The 23,270-nt window shown below is 48.2% G+C and overlaps 1 protein-coding gene across 3 annotated transcripts in view; it reads right to left on the bottom strand.

The window, feature by feature from the left end:
- Positions 1-23,270, bottom strand: part of SUB1 (SUB1 regulator of transcription) — a 502,862-nt gene that overhangs the window by 684 nt on the left and 478,908 nt on the right. For 2 of the 3 annotated variants that reach the window (XM_075328251.1, XM_075328244.1), the window contains exons 2-4: positions 4,893-4,968; positions 3,452-3,580; positions 2,331-2,439 (exon numbers count right to left, since the gene is read on the bottom strand). In XM_075328251.1, coding sequence (XP_075184366.1) covers positions 2,331-2,439; positions 3,452-3,580; positions 4,893-4,964 — 310 coding nt within the window. In that variant the 5' untranslated portion in view covers positions 4,965-4,968. Of the gene's footprint in view, positions 1-2,330; positions 2,440-3,451; positions 3,581-4,892; positions 4,969-9,295; positions 9,380-23,270 lie in introns of those variants that run through there. The other variant, XM_075328235.1, reaches the window with a different exon arrangement.

Raw genomic sequence — 23,270 nt, 5'->3', positions numbered from 1 at the left:
CTGCCAGGACCCCAACTGCCAGGACCACTGTCAATCAGCAGAAGAAAGGGGCTGAGACGCCCAACTCCTGCCAGGGGAGCAGGTCCGGTATTAAAGTCGAGGCATTATTGCCTCAAGTACATGTACAGTGCAAGTATATGATGCTTCCAAGGACACCATGATTATACCTACATATTGCAATACACAGGCATCGCACTATATAAAGGACAAGTCATTTAACAGGTACTTAAGTGGGTGGGGGGGGATGGTAGAAAAAAAAAATCTTTACCCAAGAGTAGTAAATATTAAGTGAAAGTAATCAATCTGTAAACCCCAGCGCCATTAGGTGGTCCCAGTCTGTTGGGTGAACACAAGGCTGGTGCGGCCAGTCACTGGCCCCAGTGGTCACGTACTGAACAAACCGTGTCGTCCCCCACCCCCAAAAAAGCCCTAACAGGAACTTTTGGTGTTTTTTCAGAGTAAAGTTTAAAGGGAAGGTGTCGGGGGAGGGGGTAAATAATTCAATACATGAAAAGTTTGATATTTTCCACTCAAACACGAGGGGGGAGCAGCTGCTGAAATCCTACTGTAGAGCTACTATAGAACTAGCTCACATTACAGCTGCAGTAAAGTGGGCAGAATCTGCCCTCCTGTGTGTGATGTCACCTCCCCCTCCCAATCTGGGGGTTTCCAAAAGGATAAGGGAAGATGACGTTTACGATTACAGTGCGGAGCTATTTTACTGGTGACCGCAAAGTGATCCCAATATGTCTAAAGTGTCACCAAGGACAGCTGGCATAGTGTGCCATTGTATATCGCGCCCCACTGTATACAGTGCTCCTCAGTATACCACACTCCGCTGTATTCCGTGCTCCTCAGTATACCACGCTCCGCTGTATAACGTGCTCCTCAGTATACCGCGCTCCGCTGTATAACATGCTGCTCAGTATACCACACTCCGCTGTATAACGTGCTCCTCAGTATACCACACTCCGCTGTATAACGTGCTCCTCAGTATACCACGCTCCGCTGTATAACGTGCTCCTCAGTATACCGCGCTCCGCTGTATAACGTGCTCCTCAGTATACCGCGCTCCGCTGTATAACGTGCTCCTCAGTATACCGCGCTCCGCTGTATAACGTGCTCCTCAGTATACCACACTCCGCTGTATAACGTGCTCCTCAGTATACCACACTCCGCTGTATAACGTGCTCCTCAGTATACCACACTCCGCTGTATAACGTGCTCCTCAGTATACCACACTCCGCTGTATAACGTGCTCCTCAGTATACCACACTCCGCTGTATAACGTGCTCCTCAGTATACCACACTCCGCTGTATAACGTGCTCCTCAGTATACCACACTCCGCTGTATAACGTGCTCCTCAGTATACCACACTCCGCTGTATAACGTGCTCCTCAGTATACCACACTCCGCTGTATAACGTGCGCCTCAGTATACAACACTCCGCTGTATAACGTGCGCCTCAGTATACAACACTCCGCTGTATAACGTGCGCCTCAGTATACCACACTCCGCTGTATAACGTGCTACTCAGTATACCACACTCCGCTGTATAACGTGCTCCTCAGCATACTACACTCCGCTGTATAACGTGCTCCTCAGTATACTACACTCCAATGTATACTGCGCCCCGCTGTTACAGGCCCCACTGAGCTGCTAGGAATGGAGGCTCAAAGTGAGCACACGAGAGCGAAAGGAGAAGGGGGGGGGGGGGGGGACACCTGCAGTGGAACGCATGGAGGACCTGCGGTGTGCAGTGAATTGTACGCAGTGAAATGCATTAATGCGTTCCATTGCAGGTCCTCCATACCTTCCACAGCACTGCTGGCCGGGGGCGGGTGTAAACCTACCCCCAAACTAGTATTTCCTCAGAAATAAGCCCTAGCATATTTTTCAGAGGAAAAGACAGGGTCTTATTTTTGGGGAAACAGCCGAGGCCAGAAACTGGGAGCATCAGTCACGTCATCTGCATGCATCAGTTTAGGAAGCTAAAGTCAGATGGCAGGGGCCAGAAGGTTGGCAACAAACACTTGTTAAGGTGATTGCTCCACGATTAATACAGGACTCAAGGTTTCATTAAACACCAATAGAACTCTGCGCAGACATTGCTGGCATACTTGTTAAGGTTCCCGTGACTGTTCCTGTTTCTGTCTCGTAAAGTCCACTCCCACAGATTAAAAATAAAATCCCTGGGGAGTTCACGACAGCGACAAAATTCTTACTATTGTTCCGTCATTTTTTACATTATCGCTGCCCTATTTACCCACACACTAACAGTGTCTGTGGCCATCCTGAGACGTGACAGTGACATTATTGGAAAGGTTACCTTTTCTTCCTGGCTTCATTTCTCCTTGGTTGTCCATAAAATATTCTCTAATATCAACAAGTACTTTTCCTTTGAAGTCACGGACACTGACGTATCGCATTTTGCCAATCTGGGAGGAGGAAAAAAAAAAAAAAGTATTAGTTTTTGAGCTCAAGCAATAGTTGTCAGCAGATATTATATGGTGGGGATTTCAATATGGGGGTAATTTCAACCTCTGGGACCCCCCACTGATTCTGGGAATGAAGAGGTCACAGCACTGATATATCCTATGAACTCTTCAGCCTTTTTTTTAGCTATACTGGGCACACTGCAACCCCCATTCATAGTTAAAGGGAACCGAGCAGTTCTGGGTGTATATTGCCAATCCCTGCCTAACCGTCCCTGTATACACTAGCATAGATAAAGGGATCTTTAAAAAAATGTAATTCTAAAGATCTTTATGCTATCCGTATGCGTCAAAGGATGATCTCACTCACCTCTCCGCCGCCATCACATCAGACACTAAATTGCGGCTCAGTGCGCATTAACCCGGAGTTTCGGTCATGTGCACTATGAAGCCGGGTGTACGCGTCCTGGCTGCAAACTCAAGTAGTGCACATGACCGAACCTGCAAGGTAATGTGCACTGAGCCGAAATCCAGCGTTGGATGCGATGGTGGCGGAGAGGTGAGTGAGATCATCCTGTGACGCTGAACATTCAGTAGCATATCCACAGGGGCGTACTTACATGCTAATGGAGCTGACTAGCATGGGAAGCAACGCCCAGTGGACTAGTCCCCTCACTCACTAGTATACGGTAAAAGATCTTTAGAAATACTAATTCTATAGATCTCTATCTATGCTAGTGTATGCAGGGATGGTTAGGCAGGGATTAGCAATATGCACCCAGTACTGCTCGTTTTCCTGGGTGCATATTGAACCTGACAGGTTCCCTTTAACCCTTTCTACACTTTGAAAACATTCACAGCAGGCCGGACTCAGTCGCACGAGAATATGAAGGGGATTGGAGGTCAGTGAGTAGAAATGGCGATCAGTCAATGTCCCCCTACCTGTACGGCCATCTTTTCATCCAAGAAAGTTGAATACGTACAGACGGCCTAATGTTTTACAAGGGGTACGTACCTGGAACATGTTGTCGTCCTGGTTGCTACTGCTTTGTTTAGAGGAGGCAGATCCCTTGGAGCTCTCTCCAGACTTCTGTTTCTTCGCTGGCTTTTCCTTCTCTGATGGGGGCTGCTTTTTTCTCTTCGCCTTAAAAAGAACAACATATTTGAAATGTTTTTTAGTGGAACTGAATTCTACAAAAACCTGCATTTACAAAATCGTAAATTATCTATATCTATATAAGCCGATGTGATTACTACTCATGGTTACTCGCTAATCACTCCCCTCCATGTGACATCACAGGTCCTGTAAGCACAGAGACAAATCCTGTAACCAGCACAGCAGAGTCCTGCATACACTGAGGAGCTGATCATGTGACTGGGTGTGCTGAGCATGAGCTGGCTGGGAACAGCTAGTTTTGTAATAAGCTTCTCTGAAGATCAGCTGGTAATTGGCAGGCAAAAGGTAAAAAGAAAAAAAAAAAGAAAAACAAACAAAAACCAAAAACACCAAGTCATGCTCATCTCCCATCTAGTACTTATTGCCTCTTCTTATCACCACCGCTCAGGCTGAAATCCTGGACCTCTTCACGATAGGCCGGGACTTTCGCACCCATTCAAGTCTATAGGGCGAGAGAAAGATCGCACTGCATTCGCAGTACACCGGTGTACCGTGCATGCAGAGCGAGAATGGCAATAGCCGGCTACGGAGGAGAGAGTGAGATAAATCCCTCCCTCCCCTCCTCAGTGCCGGTCCGCCCCCCGCAGCTCAGTCGCAGTGACACTTGGCTCCTGCTGTGCTGCCAGTGCGAGCCGAATATCATGTGAGCATCGCAGTAGTCCCCCGTGTGGCCCCGGCCTAAGGAGAGTGAAATATTTTTGTTTTGTTATTACATCTTATGTTTATAATAAGGGATGTTCAATTCACAGAATAATTTCAGACGAGTTCATATTTTGCTTGACCCACTCCTCTCTAATTAGGGGATACCTCACCGATCGCTGAAGTCAGACAGTGATATCAACAACTTACACTTCCGCTTCATTCATTCTCTGCCGATCACAGCACTCACCCATCTCCTACAGCCCCAATATAAACCCCCAGCAGTCAATGCCACCAGGTATTACCGTGCTGCGACACACACCGTCTACTGGTCCAATACCCAAAACCATGAACAAAGCCTAAAATAATATATGTATATAATAGACCACACAATACGCACCTAAACTCCCAAGTAGATCTTTGCATATTAGTGAAACGCTGAATACAATGATCATATCCCTCTAGATTGATGCACATTTTCCAACCTTCATGCAGGCTCGGTAGCCAATATCAGCGTTTATTCTGCCCTATCTGGTGGTCTGGGCTCATACCCGGTCCCCCTTAGGTGGGTGGATTCCTGTGGGTGCAGCAGTAGCGTCCTCCATTTCTGGAGAACAGACCACACACTATGGACACTCACCTTCTGATCCACCTCGCTGTCGGATTCGCTCCCGGATGAGCTTGAAGACACCAGCTCCTTTGATTTAGGCATCCTGGGGGAAAAAAAAAAAAAAGATAGACGAGTCGTACAGGTCGTCCTGCAGACAGCGGCAAAAAGTGATTGTAATAGCGTTTATGCCGACCACTGCTGAATATCACAATGCCGGCTAATAATGAACTGTGTAAGAGTTTATTGAAGGTGCCGTCCAGTTTGTGATAAAATTGCTTTAATTGCCTTTTAATTAAAAGGTTATGAGATCGAAAATCTCAAATCATTCCATGATGTGCTAAACAGTAGAGATGTAAACCAGTCCCGACCGATGTGTCCGCAGCGTCCCCCATTGTGGAGCCCACATTACTGACAACGTTCTGGTTCCTATTCCCTGACAGCGAGCAGTGATAGTGACATGAACAACTTGGATTAAAAAGCTGTACAATTTTCCTTGTGACACGTTTCTCAATTTTCGGCCTACAGCTCTCAAAACCTGTCATCCCGGGTGAGTGTCCTTCCCCCTCTGGCAGCTGTCGAACCAGTCAGCACTGTTCCCTGATAATGCCCAAATTGAGTGTCCAAATTTGAGCAAAAATTACAATTTTTTTTTAAAATTAGTTATTAATGAATTGGCAGCAAGCATCTGGGAAATGAGAGAATCACCCAGAAAGCAGAGCATAAAAAAATAAAAAGCATAAAATAGACCTAAAAAAAGGTGAAAAAAAAACCCCTAGAAAAAAAAAAGGCAAATAACAAATGGGTCCTAATGTCTCTAGCAGTTTCCGGAGATAATGTGCTGTACTCCATACGTGTCTATGGGACTGACTAAATGGTTTGGACTTTCCATCCAAGCACTGATTACAAACCAGTTAACCCCTTCACAACCGGCCGATTTTGCGCTTTCCGGGGGGGTTTTTTGCCACCCTTCTTCCGAGAGCCATAACGTTTTTATTTTTCAGTCAATATAGGCATTTGAAAGGCTCGTTTTTTGCAGAACGAGGTGTACTTTAAAACGAAACCATGAGTTTTACCATACAGTGTACTGGAAAACGGCAAAAAATTCCAAATACAGAAAAATAGCAAAAAAAAGTGCGATTGCACAATTATTTTTGAGATATTTTATTCACTATATGGTAAAACTGATGTGTGGGTGTGATGCCTCAGGTTGGTACGAGTTTGTAGACGCCAAACATGTATAGGTTTATACATGTTTGTACATACCACACCCACGCCACCTAGCAGGAATATTGTTGGTATGTTTTTACTCAGAACATGATGTTATTGTAATTATGGTTCCTGTGATTTTTCCTGTCAAAATTTATTTTAGTACCTTTATGTCCCTGGTGAAGGCTCGCTTATGAGCCGAAACGTCGGACTGTATTGCAACTCCTTGTTGTTGTGAAAACTTCTTCCTTTTTCGAATAAAACACGAGCATACTACAAAAACCATTGACTGCCTATCCTCTTTTCCATACTGTGTGCCGGGGTTCTTTATCATTGTATGGACTATTTTTCTCCCGAGCACCAGGTCTTGAAGCAGTTGAGCCCAGCTTACCCCTACTTACTTGCAGTCTGTCTCTTTCCTGGTCTGTCTGTGTCTATGTCTGTATTTGTATCAGTTTGTCTCAATCTCTGTGTGTCCCTTTACCCGGGCGGTCTCTGTCTCTTTCCATCTCTTTTTCTGTCTCTAGCCGTCTCACCACTGCCATCTTATTACCTCACACATAAGCTTATTATACTAACAGTTTATTTTGTTCCTATAGCAACCACTGACAGTTGCTATTAATAGCCTGTAGCTCCCACATCTATTCAGTTTAATGCAGGCAGGATTTTTGGAGAGTAACTGTAAAGCGCAGGGTTAAATTTTCCCGCCCAAACAGTCCATGACATTCCCTGAGTTACATGGAGTGTGTGCAAAATTTCGTGATTGTAAATGCGACGGTGCGGATTCCTTTAGTGGACATACATACACTCAGCTTTATATATTAGATTTTAACTAAAAAGGGAACCTGTCAGGTGCACTATGCGCCCAGTAACACGAGCAGTTATGGGTGCATATTGCTAATCCCTGTCTGTATACGCTAGCATAGATAAAGAGATCTTTAGAAAAAGTATTCCGTTACTTCCTGCGCTCACTCCGCCCTCTTAGCGTGTGGACGTGCTAACATGCTATTCAACGGCTATTATCAGCGATGACGTGCTACCTGTGTCCGTAGTCACTGCCTCAGAACGCCAGGTTTAGGGTCAGTGCTCATGATCAGAAGTCCCCGGGCCCTTCCAGTCATGCTACTAGACCTCGCTGAAGCAGGGACGTGTACACCCGGCTTCACAGTGCACATGCCCAGAAGTGCTGGGACCTCTAAATGTGCACTGAGCCTATGGCCGGCGTTTTCAGGTGGTGACTAAGGACACAGGCACGTGCGACACTGCGCAATGGGCATTGAATATCATGGTACCACACCTCTGTGGATGCTAAGGCTATGTGCCCACGCTACAGGATTTACCGCGGATTTTGCCGCGGATTTACCGAAAATCTGCAGCAGCAGCACTTCCAAGCCATTTCAATGGCATTTTGGAAATGCTGTGCCCATGCTGCGGATTTTTCCGCGGCGGATTTGCCGCGGATTTTGATCCGGAAAAATCTGCAGCATGTCAATTGTTTGGTGCAGATTTGGTGCGGATTTTTGGCTTTGAATGGGGAAAAAAAAAAAAAAATCCGCATCAAAATCCGCGGCAAATCCGCGGGTGCTGATTTGCCGCGAAAGTCGCGGATTTTCAGGCAAAAAAATCCGCAGGGACATTCTAGCGTGGGCACATAGCCTTAGAGGGCTGAATAAGGGACTAGTCCCTGCGCTCATTAGAATATCAGAAGATCTTTAGAAATACTTTTTCTAAACATCCCTTTGTATATGCTAGTGTATACAGGGACGGTTAGGCAGGGATTAGCAATATACACCCAGGACTGCTCGTGGTTCTGGGTGCATAGGGGACCTGACAGGTTGCCTTTAAGTACATTTACATGGGGCTAAAAATCATTTGCTATTGGGTTTCGGTAAAAAAAAAATAAAAAAAAATTAAATCGACTTCTACAATCTCTGTGTTGCATTCTGGCTCCAGAAAGAGTTAACTGAGAATCAGTCAGTGAGCTGGGTCTGAGCAGGATTGTGTGATGAATTAAGCTGCTTTTACACATCCGTTTTTTTCCTGTGCGGCACAATCCGGCGCTTTGCAGAAAAACCACAGCAGTTTTTTTTTTGCCACCGGTTGTGGTATTTTTTTGCATAGACTTACATTAGTGTTGTATTGTGCCGCATGGAATTGCGTTCCGTCTCGTTTTTGCCGCATGCGGCAGATTTAGCCGATGCAGCGGCCGGAATGGAACGTTGCCTGGCACGTTTTTGTGCCCGGCCAAAGAAAAAAACCTCATCGCGCCGCATCCGGCCGATGCGGCGCGATTTGCAATGCATGCCTATGGACGCATGCGGCGTCCTGCGGCAAACACTGCATCCGGCTGCCGCATGCGGTTTTTTCCACTGCGCATGCTCAGTAGTGTGCCACAAGCGGCAAAAAACGGATATGCCGCATGTAAAAAAACTTACACAAAGGTTGCGTTTTGTCGCCGCATCCGTTGCATAGGTTTAAGAGCTGGATTGGGAGACTCTGCTAAAACCGGATGTGTGAAAGCAGCCTTGATCCATACAATTCTCTGCTGATTTGTAACTGTGGACCACATCAAAATTGAATGTGAGTGGGGGGGGGATGTAAAGCTGTAAAAGCCAGATAAATATATCTTTATTCTCAAATACGCATTTAGCGAAATATATATATATATATATATATATATATACACATACACACACACACACACCAATCAGCAGACCCTTTCAATGTTAATTACCCGCCTCCCACACTCACCCCCAGGTAGTGGAATGGAATGTTCCAGCTCGGGAGCATTCATAAGAATCAAATTCATTGTAAATGGGAGAATCCATTTATGCTGAAGATGGAGGGGGAGCCCAACGGAAAAATGCTCATTTGTTGCCTGTAGCAACCAGCTTCCTGCCGCCATTGCTCCCCTGGTAACTAAGCACCGCAGCCTCTGCCTCCCGCACCGATAATCATTAGCGCCATTTTCTCTGCTCACATTATGGCCCCTTGTCAGCCCCACCAGCAGCAGGTGACAGCAGGAAAGCCATCCTCCATTATAGAGCGCCATTGTATGGCTGTGCGGTAACAATGCACCCGTCCGGCAGTTTCCCGCCATCACCCGGTGCTGCAGAATAATGGCGGAGCACAGCGGCCGTCACATCCGCTCTCCTCTTCACCTTCACCCGGGCCGTGACTCAGATCAGCAGCCGCCGCCGCTCGGCGCCCGCGCAGAGAACACTCACCTGTCCGCGCTCACACCCGATGTACAAGAATACCGTCTCTGACCGGAAGTGACGTTAGACCGCGCTGCACGAGGTGAAATGAAAACGAGACCTTAGCCGGAAGTGACGTTGGGACGCCTGTGAAATTCTTGCTATGGTTGGCAATACTGATTCTAACTTGCCAACCAATGACGTAAGTCATGAAAATTGCGCCTGGCGGCCATGTTGTGGCTAACGCTATCAAGTCTCAGTTGACGTCCTGTCGTAAAACAATTATTTCCTGGGCAAAAATGCTTGCTATCAGCTTTGTTGTTTTTTTTTTAAGGCAATGCCGTGAACCTTTGGCAACCGGGACAACTTTCTGATGTGGTTGTGTGGGTTGTAATAGCCAAGGCACCTATTTACAGGCCACACTCCCATTTCCAGCCTCCTAAATGTGCATCAGGTTGCCAGGGCAACCAGAGCGGGAATTCATTCATAGGGCTTGACTTGCCAGACCATGGAAGACTCATGCTGTGGCGTTTGCAGAATATTATCGATTATCGATACATCAATCGCCAGATAAAGTCAATGCGTCGGTCTGTCCAATGGGTGGAGGTGAAAAGTCAAATGGAAACGCTGCAAAAGCAATAGATGATGAGCCCTCGGGCAGAGTTCAGACACATTTACCAATGTGTAGCAAAGAGATTTCACAGCCGCCAAATCAACAACCAGAACCCTGCGAACCACCCCCCACCCGCCTGTATATAGAGGTCAGAGGCGGATTATAATGAGGCCAATCTGGGCTACCGAGCGAGGCCCGAGACTCCGGGGGCCCGTGCTCCGAAAAGTAAATTGCCCCATTATAATCCGCATGAAACATTTAAAAGATGCTGGGTCCGCCTGGCCTGCCGCCCGCCCTGCAGTATGTTGGCAAGTCCAGAGGCGTATCTAGGGGGGCTGGCGGGGCACGTGCCCCGGGCGCAGCTGTCAGGGGTACGCTGTCTGGCCGCCTGATGCGACAGTCCCAGAGTCTCCCTGGCAGTTGTGTTTTGCCGTCGTCCATAGTGGGAGCCGGCTATTCTGAGTCAGCTGATATCCGAGACTCAGAGAAAGTGCGGGCGCCAGGTCTCACTGATCAATTATACTGGTGTCTGTCACATGTTAGTACAATTGAAGCAGTGACCGCCGGCACTTCCGGGACAGAGTGACATCAACTGTGTGATCTGGTCAGTGGATCACAATGCTGACATCATTGTTCGGCGCCGTAGCCTGCCCAGACAGCAAACAATGGTGGTGAGTGCTCCAGTCAGTGTGAGCACCGTTTTTTGCCATCAGTCACAATCCGTCGAATGTTGCAAAAAACGGATCCATTTTTTCTCATTGACTTGTATTAGCGACGGATGGCCTCACGTTACATCCGTCGTACAACGGATCTGTTGAAAAATGTGTCGGACGGAGACGACGTCCACAGTAACGTTTTTTGTGCGTGTCGAAAAAACGGACAGCGACGGATTCTCTCTCTCTCGGATGGGGTGATATAAGTTTTCAACAGCAAATAAGCTTTGGCATGAAAAGAGTGGTATGACGGATCCTTTTTTACAAGATCCGTCGCATCCATTTTACCACAATCTGCAACGGATCCATTGCATCAGTCACAAAACGGACGTGTGAAAGGGGTCGAACAATAGCGGGTGAAGGGGGAAAGTATATAGGCTGGCAGGAAAAGGGAAAAAGTTGTGCCCAAAATGAGGGCTCGCCATATAAGTAGTGCATATAGCACATTTTATTACAATAGTCAAAAAATACAAAAACTGTACCAGAATCAATATAAAAACATTTAAAAAAAAAAGTATAGATTCACAATGGTCTGAACACACTATATATACTGTATATCTAATATATAAAGCTGAGTGTATGTATGTGTGTATGTATGTATGTATGTGTGTGTGTGTGTGTGTGTGTGTATGTCCGCTAAAGGAATCCGCACCGTTGCAAGTACAATCACAAAAATTTGCACAGACACCCCATGTGACTCAGGGAACGTCATAGACTATGATTTGACAAGAAAATTTAACCCCGCGCTTTACAGTTACTCTCCAAAAAACATGCCTCAATTAAAGTGAATGGAGCTGCGAGCTACAGGCTATTAATAGGAGCTATAATTGGTTGCTACAGGAACAAAGGATATTCATTGTATAAGAAGCTTATGTGTGAGGTAATATGATGTTGATGGAGAGACAGACACAGACGGACACAGACTGAGAGACAGACACAGGCACAGACAGAGAAAGAGGCACACAGGGAAAGAGACAGAGACAAACAGAGACACACACACAGAGACAGATAGGAATAAAATGCCAGACAGAGACAGAAAGAAAGACACACGGGGAAAGTGACAGAGAGAGACAGACAAGGAAGGAGACGGAGAGACAGACAAAGACAGATGGGGAAAGAGACAGACCTGGAAAAAGACAGATAGGGGAAGAGACAGATAGAAAGACAGGGAAAGAGATGGGGAAAGAAACAGATAGGGAAAGAGACAGAGAGAGACAGACAAGGAAAGAGGCAGACAGAGACAGACGAGGAAAGAGACAGACGGGGAAAGAGACAGACGGGGAAAGAGACAGACGGGGAAGGAGACAGATGGGGAAGGAGACAGACGGGGAAAGCGAGAGACGGGGAAAGAGACAGACGGGGAAAAGAGATGGGGAAAGAGACAGACAGGAAAGAGACAGAGAGAGACAGATGGGGAAAGAAACAGACGGGGAAAGAGACAGACGGGGAAAGTGAGAGACGGGGAAAGAGACAAACGGGGAAAAGAGATGGGGAAAGAGACAAACAGGAAAGAGACAGAGAGAGACAGATGGGGAAAGAAACAGACTGGGAAATAGACAGACAGGGAAAGAGACAGAGAGAGACAGACGGGGAAAGAGACAGACGGGGAAAGAGACAGACAGGGAAAGAGTGGCGAATAGAAAAAAACAGGACTTAGTGTGCAATAATTATTTGTAACCATAATAATGACATCACCAAAATAATACTTTGAAAAATTAATAACCTTCCAGCGTGATACACAATAGAAAATAGAAAAAACCTACAATGCTGAACAGTGACAGTAAATGTAATATGAGAACACAAGAAACCCTAGAAATCGCTGCGCTGGATCAGGTAAACCCTGCCATACTCCACAATTAGCAGTGAAGACTGAAATAAAACCTGAACCTTGCTATAGTAAAGTTCAAACCATAGGTACTGTGACAAATGCGTAATTTGTAAGACAGAATAGCATTAGGCACACATGGCTCTAACTGAGGATAGAGCCAAAGGAACTAGAAAAAAGCAATAAAACATAAACAATAACCTGCGCAATGACTAAGACAAGCTGTGGAAATAGCACAAGCTGCTGGTGAAATTACGTCATACCTGGACAGAGCCCATACATTCTAGCACCTACCTTTTACTTTTAGTGCACAATCTAGATTCTAGACCCATGCTGCTCCGGAACTGAATGCGCGACTCGGAAGCAGCTTGCCACCATGATACAGAAAATGGCTGAGTACACCGCGTGCGCTCCTATCCCCTATCCCTTCCACCAACATTTTTAATCCCCGGATTCTGGTTCCCTAGACTTACAGTTAGGTCCAGAAATATTTGGACAGTGACACAATTTTGGCGAGTTGGGCTCTGCATGCCACCACATTGTATTTGAAATGAAATCTCTACAACAGAATTCAAGTGCAGATTGTAACGTTTAATTTGAAGGTTTGAACAAAAATATCTGATAGAAATTGTAGGAATTGTACTAATTTCTTTACAAACACTCCACATTTTAGGAGGTCAAAAGTAATTGGACAAATAAACCAAACCCAAACAAAATATTTTTATTTTCAATAATTTGTTGCGAATCCTTTGGAGGCAATCACTGCCTTAAGTCTGGAACCCATGGACATCACCAAACGCTGGGTTTCCTCCTTCTTAATGCTTTTCCAGGCCTTTACAGCCACAGCCTTCAGGTCTTGCTTGTTTGTGGGTCTTTCCGTCTTAAGTCTGGATTTGAGCAAGTGAAATGCATGCTCAATTGGGTTAAGATCTGGTGATTGACTTGGCCATTGCAGAATGTTCCACTTTTTTGCACTCATGAACTCCTAGGTAGCTTTGGCTGTATGCTTGGGGTCATTGTCCATCTGTACTATGAAGCGCCGTCCGATCAACTTTGCGGCATTTGGCTGAATCTGGGCTGAAAGTATATCCCTGTACACTTCAGAATTCATCCGGCTACTCTTGTCTGCTGTTATGTCATCAATAAACACAAGTGACCCAGTGCCATTGAAAGCCATGCATGCCCATGCCATCCCGTTGCCTCCACCATGTTTTACAGAGGATGTGGTGTGCCTTGGATCATGTGCCGTTCCCTTTCTTCTCCAAACTTTTTTCTTCCCATCATTCTGGTACAGGTTGATCTTTGTCTCATCTGTTCATAGAATACTTTTCCAGAACTGAGCTGGCTTCATGAGGTGTTTTTCAGCAAATGTAACTCTGGCCTGTCTATTTTTGGAATTGATGAATGGTTTGCATCTAGATGTGAACCCTTTGTATTTACTTTCATGGAGTCTTCTCTTTACTGTTGACTTAGAGACAGATACACCTACTTCACTGAGAGTGTTCTGGACTTCAGTTGATGTTGTGAACGGGTTCTTCTTCACCAAAGAAAGTATGCGGCGATCATCCACCACTGTTGTCATCCGTGGACGCCCAGGCCTTTTTGAGTTCCCAAGCTCACCAGTCAATTCCTTTTTTCTCAGAATGTACCCGACTGTTGATTTTGCTACTCCAAGCATGTCTGCTATCTCTCTGATGGATTTTTTCTTTTTTTTCAGCCTCAGGATGTTCTGCTTCACCTCAATTGAGAGTTCCTTAGACCGCATGTTGTCTGGTCACAGCAACAGCTTCCAAATGCAAAACCACACACCTGTAATCAACCCAAGACCTTTTAACTACTTCATTGATTACAGGTTAACGAGGGAGACGCCTTCAGAGTTAATTGCAGCCCTTAGAGTCCCTTGTCCAATTACTTTTGGTCCCTTTAAAAAGAGGAGGCTATGCATTACAGAGCTATGATTCCTAAACCCTTTCTCCGATTTGGATGTGAAAACTCTCATATTGCAGCTGGGAGTGTGCACTTTCAGCCCTTATTATATATATAATTGTATTTCTGAACATGTTTTTGTAAACAGCTAAAATAACAAAACTTGTGTCACTGTCCAAATATTTCTGGACCTGACTGTATATGGGTACCAGATTCCGGACCGGATCCGGATTTTTTAAGAAAGTGAGCAGGGACTGGCCGGTCCCAGTTTTTTTGCGAGTAAAATGTATATAAATGCATTCTACATTTATGTAATTTATCTTTTACTATATGTACTTTGCACTTTTATTGCATATTCTGTCATACTTCTTATCACTTTTCTATGGTAATTATATATACATGTGTTTATTTAATATATAAAGCTGAGTGTATGTGTGTGTGTATATATGTATGAGTGTGTGTATGTCCGCTAAAGGAATCCACACCGTCGCATTTACAATCACAAAATTTGCACCGACGCCTCATGTGACTCAGGGAACGTCATGACAGGAAAATTTAATCCCGCGTTTTACAGTTACTCTCCAAAAAATCTGCCTCTATTAAAGTCAATGGAGATAGGAGCTACAGCTTATTAATAGGAGCTGTAATTGGTTGCTATAGGAACAAAGGAAATTGATAGTATAAGAAGCTTATGTGTGAGGTAATAAGATGTCAGTGGAGACAAGTAGAGAGAGAGAGAGAGAGACAGAAAGAGACAGACAGACATAGGCACAGATAGAGTAAGAGGCAAATACGGAAAGAGACAGACAGTGACAGACAGACAGGGAAAGAGACAGACAGAGACAGACAGGGAAAGAGAGAGAGTCAAAGAGACAGACAGAGGAAGGCAGACAGGGAAAGAGATAGACAAGGAAAGGGACAGAGACAAAGGGGGAAAGAGCTGGAGGGTGAGGGGGAAAGAGACAGACGGGGAGAGACAGACGGGGAAAGAGACAGATGGAGAGAGACAGACAGACGGGGAGAGACAGATGGGAAAAAACAGACGGAAAAGAGACAGACGGGGAAAGAGACAGATGGGGAAAAAGACAGACCTGTAATTGAACAGACGGGAAAGAGACAGACCAACACAGACAGACACAGAGCTAGAGAGAGACAGACAGACACTGAGAGAGACAGACAGAGACTGATACAGAGACAGACCGAGAGATAGACACAAACAGACATGGATAGAGACATAGACACACATGGATAAAGACAGACACACAGACAGACAAGGAAAGAGACAGACACACAGAGACAGACAGACAGGGAAAGAGACAGACATAGAAACAGACAGACAGAGCCACACACACAGAGATACACAGACACAGACAGAAAGAGATAGACAGACAGACACAGACAGACTGTGAGAGAGACAAAGAGACAGTCACTATCCCGGGCAACGCCCGGGTACTACAGCTAGTATATTTATCTATATATATAATTGCCTTATTCTGTCTGTCTGTCTGTCTGTCTGTCTTGCTCCAAAATTGTGTCCTTACGGTGACACAAAGCTGATTGGCCACTGGGCTCGCCATGGCCCCGCCCCCCGCACGGATTGGCCGCTCGCCCAGGCAACTCGCCCATGCCCCGCCCCCCTCACGCAATGCACGCTCGCTCTGGCCCTGCCCCCCGCACGCATTCCCCGAACCGACCGACACGGAGCCACGACTCCCAGGTGAGTACTGTACCCCCGGGAGCCCACATCAGCGTACGCCGCCAACCCAGCCGACACATACCCTCGCATTGCTGGGGTTGCCGCCGTATGCTGGTGTGGGCTCCCGTGCGAGCGGGGGACGGGATACGCTGGTAACCATGGTAGCATAGTTACCAGCGCATCAAGGTCCTGCAGCGGCGGAACATACACACACGCACGCACACACTCACATCAGATCACACTCACTCTCACACACACCTCACACACACATCACATCGCATCCACACACTCACAACATCCTGGGATATCGCTTGCTTCTTGGCGGCGATACTGTGCAGTGAACTTCCAGGACCTGCCGGAGGATCACATGGCCAGAAGCATGTGGTATCTCCGGATGTTGTGAGTGTGAGCGCGTATGTGCAATATCGTCAATGTGTGTGTGCGTGAGTGTATGCGATCGGGTGTGTGTGAGTGTATGCGATCGTGTGTATGTGAGTGTATGCGATCGGGTGTGTGTGAGTGTATGCGATCGGATCTGTGTCGGCAGAGGAGCACGGCGTGCTGGAGGAGGCTGGGAGGAGAGAGGCTGATCCTGGGGAAGGCTGGGAGGGGGAGGCTGAGAGAAGAGAGGCTGATGCTGGGGGAGGCTGAGGCTGGGGTAGGCTGGGAGGAGAGAGGCTGATGCTGGGGACAGAAAAGGCTGATGATGAGGGGGGGAGAGGCTGATGCTGGGAGGAGAGAGGCTGATGCTGGGAGAAGAGAGGCTGATGCTGGGAGAAGAGAGGCTGATGCTGGGAGGAGAGAGGCTGATGCTGGGAGGAGAGAGGCTGATGCTGGGAGGAGAGAGGCTGATCCTGGGGAAGGCTGGGAGGGGGAGGCTGAGAGAAGAGAGGCTGATGCTGGGGGAGGCTGAGGCTGGGGTAGGCTGGGAGGAGAGAGGCTGATGGTAGGGACAGAAAAGGCTGATGCTGGGAGGAGAGAGGCTGATGCTGGGAGGAGAGAGGCTGATGCTGGGAGGAGAGAGGCTGATGCTGCGGGCAGAGAGGCTGATGCTGCGGGCAGAGAGGCTGATGCTGGTGCAGCATGGGGGATGGAGCACGATGGGGGGTGCGCAGCATGGGGGATGGAGCACGTTTGGGAGTGCGCAGCATGGCGGATGGAGCACGTTTGGGAGTGCGCAGCATGGCGGATGGAGCACGTTTGGGAGTGCGCAGCATGGCGGATGGACCACGTTTGGGAGTGCGCAGCATAGCGGATGGACCACGTTTGGGAGTGCGCAGCATGGCGGATGGACCACGTTTGGGAGTGCGCAGCATGGGGGATGGAGCACGTTTGGGAGTGCGCAGCATGGCGAATGGAGCACGTTTGGGAGTGCGCAGCATGGCGGATGGAGCACGTTTGGGAGTGTGCAGCATGGCGGATGGTGCACGATGGGGAGTGCGCAGTATGGCGGATGGAGCACGTTTGGGAGTGCGCAGTATGGTGGATGGAGCACTTTGGGGAGTGCGCAGCATGGCGGATGGAGCACGTTTGGGAGTGCGCAGCATGGCGGATGGACCACGTTTGGGAGTGCGCAGCATGGCGGATGGAGCACGTTTGGAAGTGCGCAGCATGGCGGATGGAGCACATTTGGGAGTGCGCAGCATGGCGGATGGAGCACGTTTGGGAGTGCGCAGCATGGCGGATGGACCACGTTTGGGAGTGCGCAGCATGGCGGATGGAGCACGATGGGGGGTGCGCAGCATGGCGGATGGAGCACGTTTGGGAGTGCGCAGCATGGCGGATGGAGCACGTTTGGGAGTGCGCAGCATGGCGGATGGAGCACGTTTGGGAGTGCGCAGCATGGCGGATGGACCACGTTTGGGAGTGCGCAGCATGGCGGATGGACCACGTTTGGGAGAGCGCAGCATGGCGGATGGAGCACGATGGGGAGTGTGCAGCATGGCGGATGGAGCACGTTTGGGAGTGCGCAGCATGGCGGATGGAGCACGTTTGGGAGTGCGCAGCATGGGGGATGCAGCACGATGGGGAGTGCGCAGTATGGCGGATGGAGCACATTTGGGAGTGCGCAGCATGGCGGATGGACCACGTTTGGGAGTGCGCAGCATGGCGGATGGAGCACGTTTGGGAGTGCGCAGCATGGCGGATGGAGCACGATGGGGAGTGCGCAGCATGGGGGATGGAGCACGATGGGGGGTGCGCAGCATGGGGGATGGAGCACGATGGGAGGTGCACACCTCCCCCCAACACACACACACACACGCGCACTGCACAACACACACACACACTGGGAACCACAAACACCGCCCTACACAGACACCCACACACACAGACAACGCTGCACACACACAACACCCAACACACAAACACCGCGGCATACATAAATATACGCACATACCGCGCAACACACACATTGCACAAAACATACCTCCCCCCAAAACACACCACACACACACAAACCGCGCAACACACACACACACACAACGCTACAGACACACAGCGCTCCACAAACAACGCAACACACATACAACACCGCTCTCACCCCCCGCCACACCCAGACAACACCCAGAACATGTACAGCCCCTACACAAACACTTGGTAACTACACACAACAACATCTATATATATATATATAACAAAAATCATACATGAACTACACAATACGTAAATTCTAGAATACCCGATGCGTAGAATCGGGCCACCTTCTAGTATATTATATTTAGTTATTATTTTTTGATTGAATGTATATATTTATTTATATATACCTTTCACATTCCTTATGTACACTCATACATTACATATATCTATTTTTTGTCACTTTAATTATACATTCCACATATTTACTTCACTTATTTTACATATACATAGTTTTATGTCTATATTACATGCATGACTTATATTACTATATTCATGTTGTACCATTATAGACTGATGTCTATGTCTCTGTTATTGTCCTAATATCTCATTCCATCCAGTACATACCATTTTTTGTAACTGCCGTATAGATGCTTGGTACAGTGGCTATCCTGAGTTGTGCTCATGCATCTGACTAGTTTGGCCGTACTCATCAGTTGTGTGTCTCTATCCGGGTTGGGCGGCGTCACGTGACCGGGCTCCGAGTGTGCGCGGTCGCTTCTGATTGGATACATGCGCCATCCATCTACTCAGGTCTTTTACGTCATGTGCCAGCCTCATGGCTGACTCGCATATTTAATGTGGCCTCTGCTGGTCTGACGCAACGTCCCCTGACGAAGGCCCTAAAGCCGAAACACGTGTAGGGTACGGACGACAGTACCAGCAGGAGGAGATGCCACTAGGTAATGTACAATTCTTGTTTATTGACACCTTTTTGTGACCTTATACTTCTCAGCAACTGCACTGAATGTGTGTATGTGCCTGTAATGTGTGATATTATACTCATCTACCGCTGCTCTCTGGTGTCCAGCGCCGGCCTCCTCAGTGACGTCGCTGAGCTAGAGACTCTCCGGGACACACTGTTCTGCATGTCCCAGAGGTGATTTTTTGCCTTGGGGAGGAGGCAATAATATTGCACGCCCCACTTTTCAGTTATTTATTTTTTAAAAAAGCTTAAAATAAGCAATACATTTCGTTCAACTTTACAATTGTTTCCCACTTGTTGTTGAGTCTTCACCATAACATTAAAATGTTTTATCTATATGTTTGAAGCCTGAAATGTGGGAAAAGGTTGAAAAATTCAAGGGGGCCGAATACTTTCGCAAGGCACTGTATATATATACTGTATATATTTTTTTTCCCATTCTGATCTAATTAAAAAAAAAGTATTTCAAGCAGCTTTTGAAGTAGAAATCATTGTAAAATTTCTAAAAAAAATACAAAAAAACCCCAGCAAAACAAAAAACGACAGAATACATCGATCGTTCCTGGTTCTATTGAGTCAGATCACTATAAAGCCATATTGGGTTCTCAGTTTGGTCCTGTAAAACCACAGGAGTTAATGCAGTCCTTGACCCTGTTTTGGATGTCAGTCTTGATAAAGGACCCACTGGTGCTAGATCTGCAATATTCAATAACAGGTGTGCGACTCTTAGGGTGGCTTTGCACGTTACGACATCGCACGTGCGATGTCGGTGGGGTCAAATCGAAAGTGACGCACATCCGGCGTCACTTTCGACATCGTACTGTGTAAATGCTAGATGATACGATGAACGAGCGCAAAAACGTCGTTATCTTATCATCGTTGCATTCACCAACATTTCCATAATGCCGGTGCAGCGACAGGTACGATGTTGTTCCTCGTTCCTGCGGCAGCATACATCGCTGTGTGTGAAGCCGCAGGAGCGAGGAACATCTCCTTACCTGCCGCCGGCGGCTCTACGGAAGGAAGGAGGTGGGCGGGATGTTTACATCCTGCTCATCTCCGCCCCTCCGCCGCTATTGGACGCCTGCCGTGTGACGTCGCTATGACGCCGCACGACCCGCCCCCTTAGGAAGGAGGCGGGTTGTCGGACAGAGCGACGGTTGCAGGGCAGGTGAGTGCATGTGAAGCTGGCGTAGCGATAATTTTCGCTACACCAGCTTTCAAAAGATATTGTACCTGCGACGGGGGCGGGGACTATCGCGTGCGACATCGCAGCATCGGCTTGCGATGTCGCAACGTGCAAAGCCCGCCTAATTGTATTTTTGCGCAACTTTCAGCTGCCGTCACAGACTGGAGTATGCTTTATGCGAGAAATTATGGTAAAGATGTCGTCTGTGCTCAGATTCAACTCCTCTCCTGTGAGGTCAAAAAGTTAGTGTAAATTGTGCAAAAATGTTACGACATTTAAAGCAGTTTGTGTTTGAATTCTGCTGCAAATAGATGAATTGGAGCCATCACATGTAACCAGCGTGAGCTTTGAGGCTGATGGAAAGCAGCGTTGGGGCTCATGTACAGGGCTTGGCCTGATTTTCAGCATTGGATACCATGTGAATCCGGAGAAAAAAAAGGTGTCAGCTTCCATCAGAATCCGGTGCAGAACGTTCTTGTGATCCCAGACAGACTGGATGATGATATCAGGGCTCTGCGGGGGCCGGATCATCACCTCCAGGATGACTCGTTCTTAATGACATTGGCTGGATGTTTGGGGTTGTTGTCCGGCTGCAGAATAAATTTAGAGCCAATGCGATGCCTCCCTGACGGTATCACATGCCAGACAAAAATGTGTACAAGAGTAACTAGAAAAATGAAGGCTGTTTTAAAGGTGATGGGTGGTCCCCAAATATTGATTAATTTTGTTTTTCTCTTTTACACTCTATATCAGGGGTGGGGAACCTTTTTTCTGCCGGGGGCCATTTGGAAATTTCTACCAACCTTCGGGGGCCGCACAAAATTATCAATGTTTAAATGACCCTGCTATATTTGGTGAAACAATTAATTAACTGGGGGCATGCACATCACATGAGGGGCTGGGGGCATGCACACCACAAGAGAGGCTGGGGGCACAGACACCACAAGAGGGGCTGGGGGCACAGACACCACAAGAGGGGCTGGGGGCACAGACACCACAAGAGGGGCTGGGGGCACAGACACCACAAGAGGGGCTGGGGGCACAGACACCACAAGAGGGGCTAGGGGCACAGACACCAAAAGAGGGGCTGGGGGCACAGACACCACAAGAGTGGCTGGGGGCACAGACACCACAAGAGGGGCTGGGGGCACACACACCACAAGAGGGGCTAGGGGCACAGACACCAAAAGAGGGGCTGGGGGCACAGACACCACAAGAGGGGCTGGGGGCACAGACACCACAAGAGGGGCTGGGGGCACAGACACCACAAGAGGGGCTGGGGGCACAGACACCACAAGAGGGGCTGGGGGCACAGACACCACAAGAGGGGCTGGGGGCACAGACACCACAAGAGGGGCTGGGGGCACAGACACCACAAGGGGGGCTGGGGCACAGACACCACAAGAGGGGCTGGAGCACAGACATCACTGGAGGGAGGCACAGACATCACGGGGGGCCTGCACACAGGACTGGGGGATTGGCTGCACACAGGACTGGGGGATGGGCTGCACACAGGACTGGGGGATGGGCTGCACACGGGACTGGGGGATGGGCTGCACACAGGATTGGGGGGATGGGCTGCACACAGGATTGGGGGGATGGGCTGCACACAGGATTGGGGGGGATGGGCTGCACACAGGATTGGGGGATGGGCTGCAGAAAGGATTGGGGGATGGGCTGCAGAAAGGATTGGGGGATGGGCTGCAGAAAGGATTGGGGGGGTGCACACAGGACTGAATGATGGGCTGCACATAGGACTGGGGGGGCTGCACACAGGACATTGGGGGGTTGCACACCGGACATTGGGGGGCTGCACACAGGACTGGGGGAGTGGTGCACACAGGACATTGGGAGCACACTGCGCTGAGAGTTTCATGCAACTCTGGGGGAGAGGGTTTACAGAACTGGGGTGGGGAGGCACAAAGCATTGGGCAGGGCACATAGCAGCAGAGGGCCGGCGCTGAACTCACAGCAGCATCGCACTCACATTACTGGAGTGCAGGCGCCAGGCACAGAGCTCCGGAAGGCAGGGGGCGGGCACACAGCATCAGAAGGAGAAGGAGGGCACTCAGCTCCGGAGGGCAGGGGGCGGACACACAACGCTGGAAGCTGTGAGGTAGCAGTGGGACCTGCCCACAAAGTAAGTCCTGATAACGTTGGCACTGGCCGGCAGGAGAACACATTGGTGCGCCAAGCAGCAATGTGTGGATTTAAAGGGCCGGCGGCAGCAAGACCGCGGTGACAACACGAGCACTGCCTCCCCCGGGAATCTGCCCGGGGGCCGCATAAAAGGTCATGGCGGGCCGCATGGGGCCCGCGGGCCGGAGGTTCCCCACCCCTGCTCTATATTGTAAATTAATAAAACTAAACTTAACACTTTCTTTATTAAAAGTATTCTGACTCTGCAGCATTTATTTCCCACTTGCCTAAAATGTTTACGCAGTACCGTACATATATCTCATGCACATTGTGCAAAAATATATCCCGTGTAAACTCAGAAGAATTCAGGATGAAGCTAGTGTTGGGGCGAAACGTGCATCAGGGTCTGAGGTGGAGGCTGATGTTCCCTTCACTCCTATGACTCGTGTCTGTAACTTTTTGATAGTATCAACACATTTGTCGCTTACAAATTGGGTGATTATTGTTTCCTGGTCCACACTTCTACTTTTTAGGCATTCAATTGTACATATTTAATTTGACTTA

This window comes from Anomaloglossus baeobatrachus, chromosome 1 (assembly GCF_048569485.1).
Source record: "Anomaloglossus baeobatrachus isolate aAnoBae1 chromosome 1, aAnoBae1.hap1, whole genome shotgun sequence".
NCBI classification, from domain to species: Eukaryota; Metazoa; Chordata; class Amphibia; order Anura; family Aromobatidae; genus Anomaloglossus; species Anomaloglossus baeobatrachus.
This window is presented reverse-complemented; position numbering and strand designations above follow the sequence as displayed.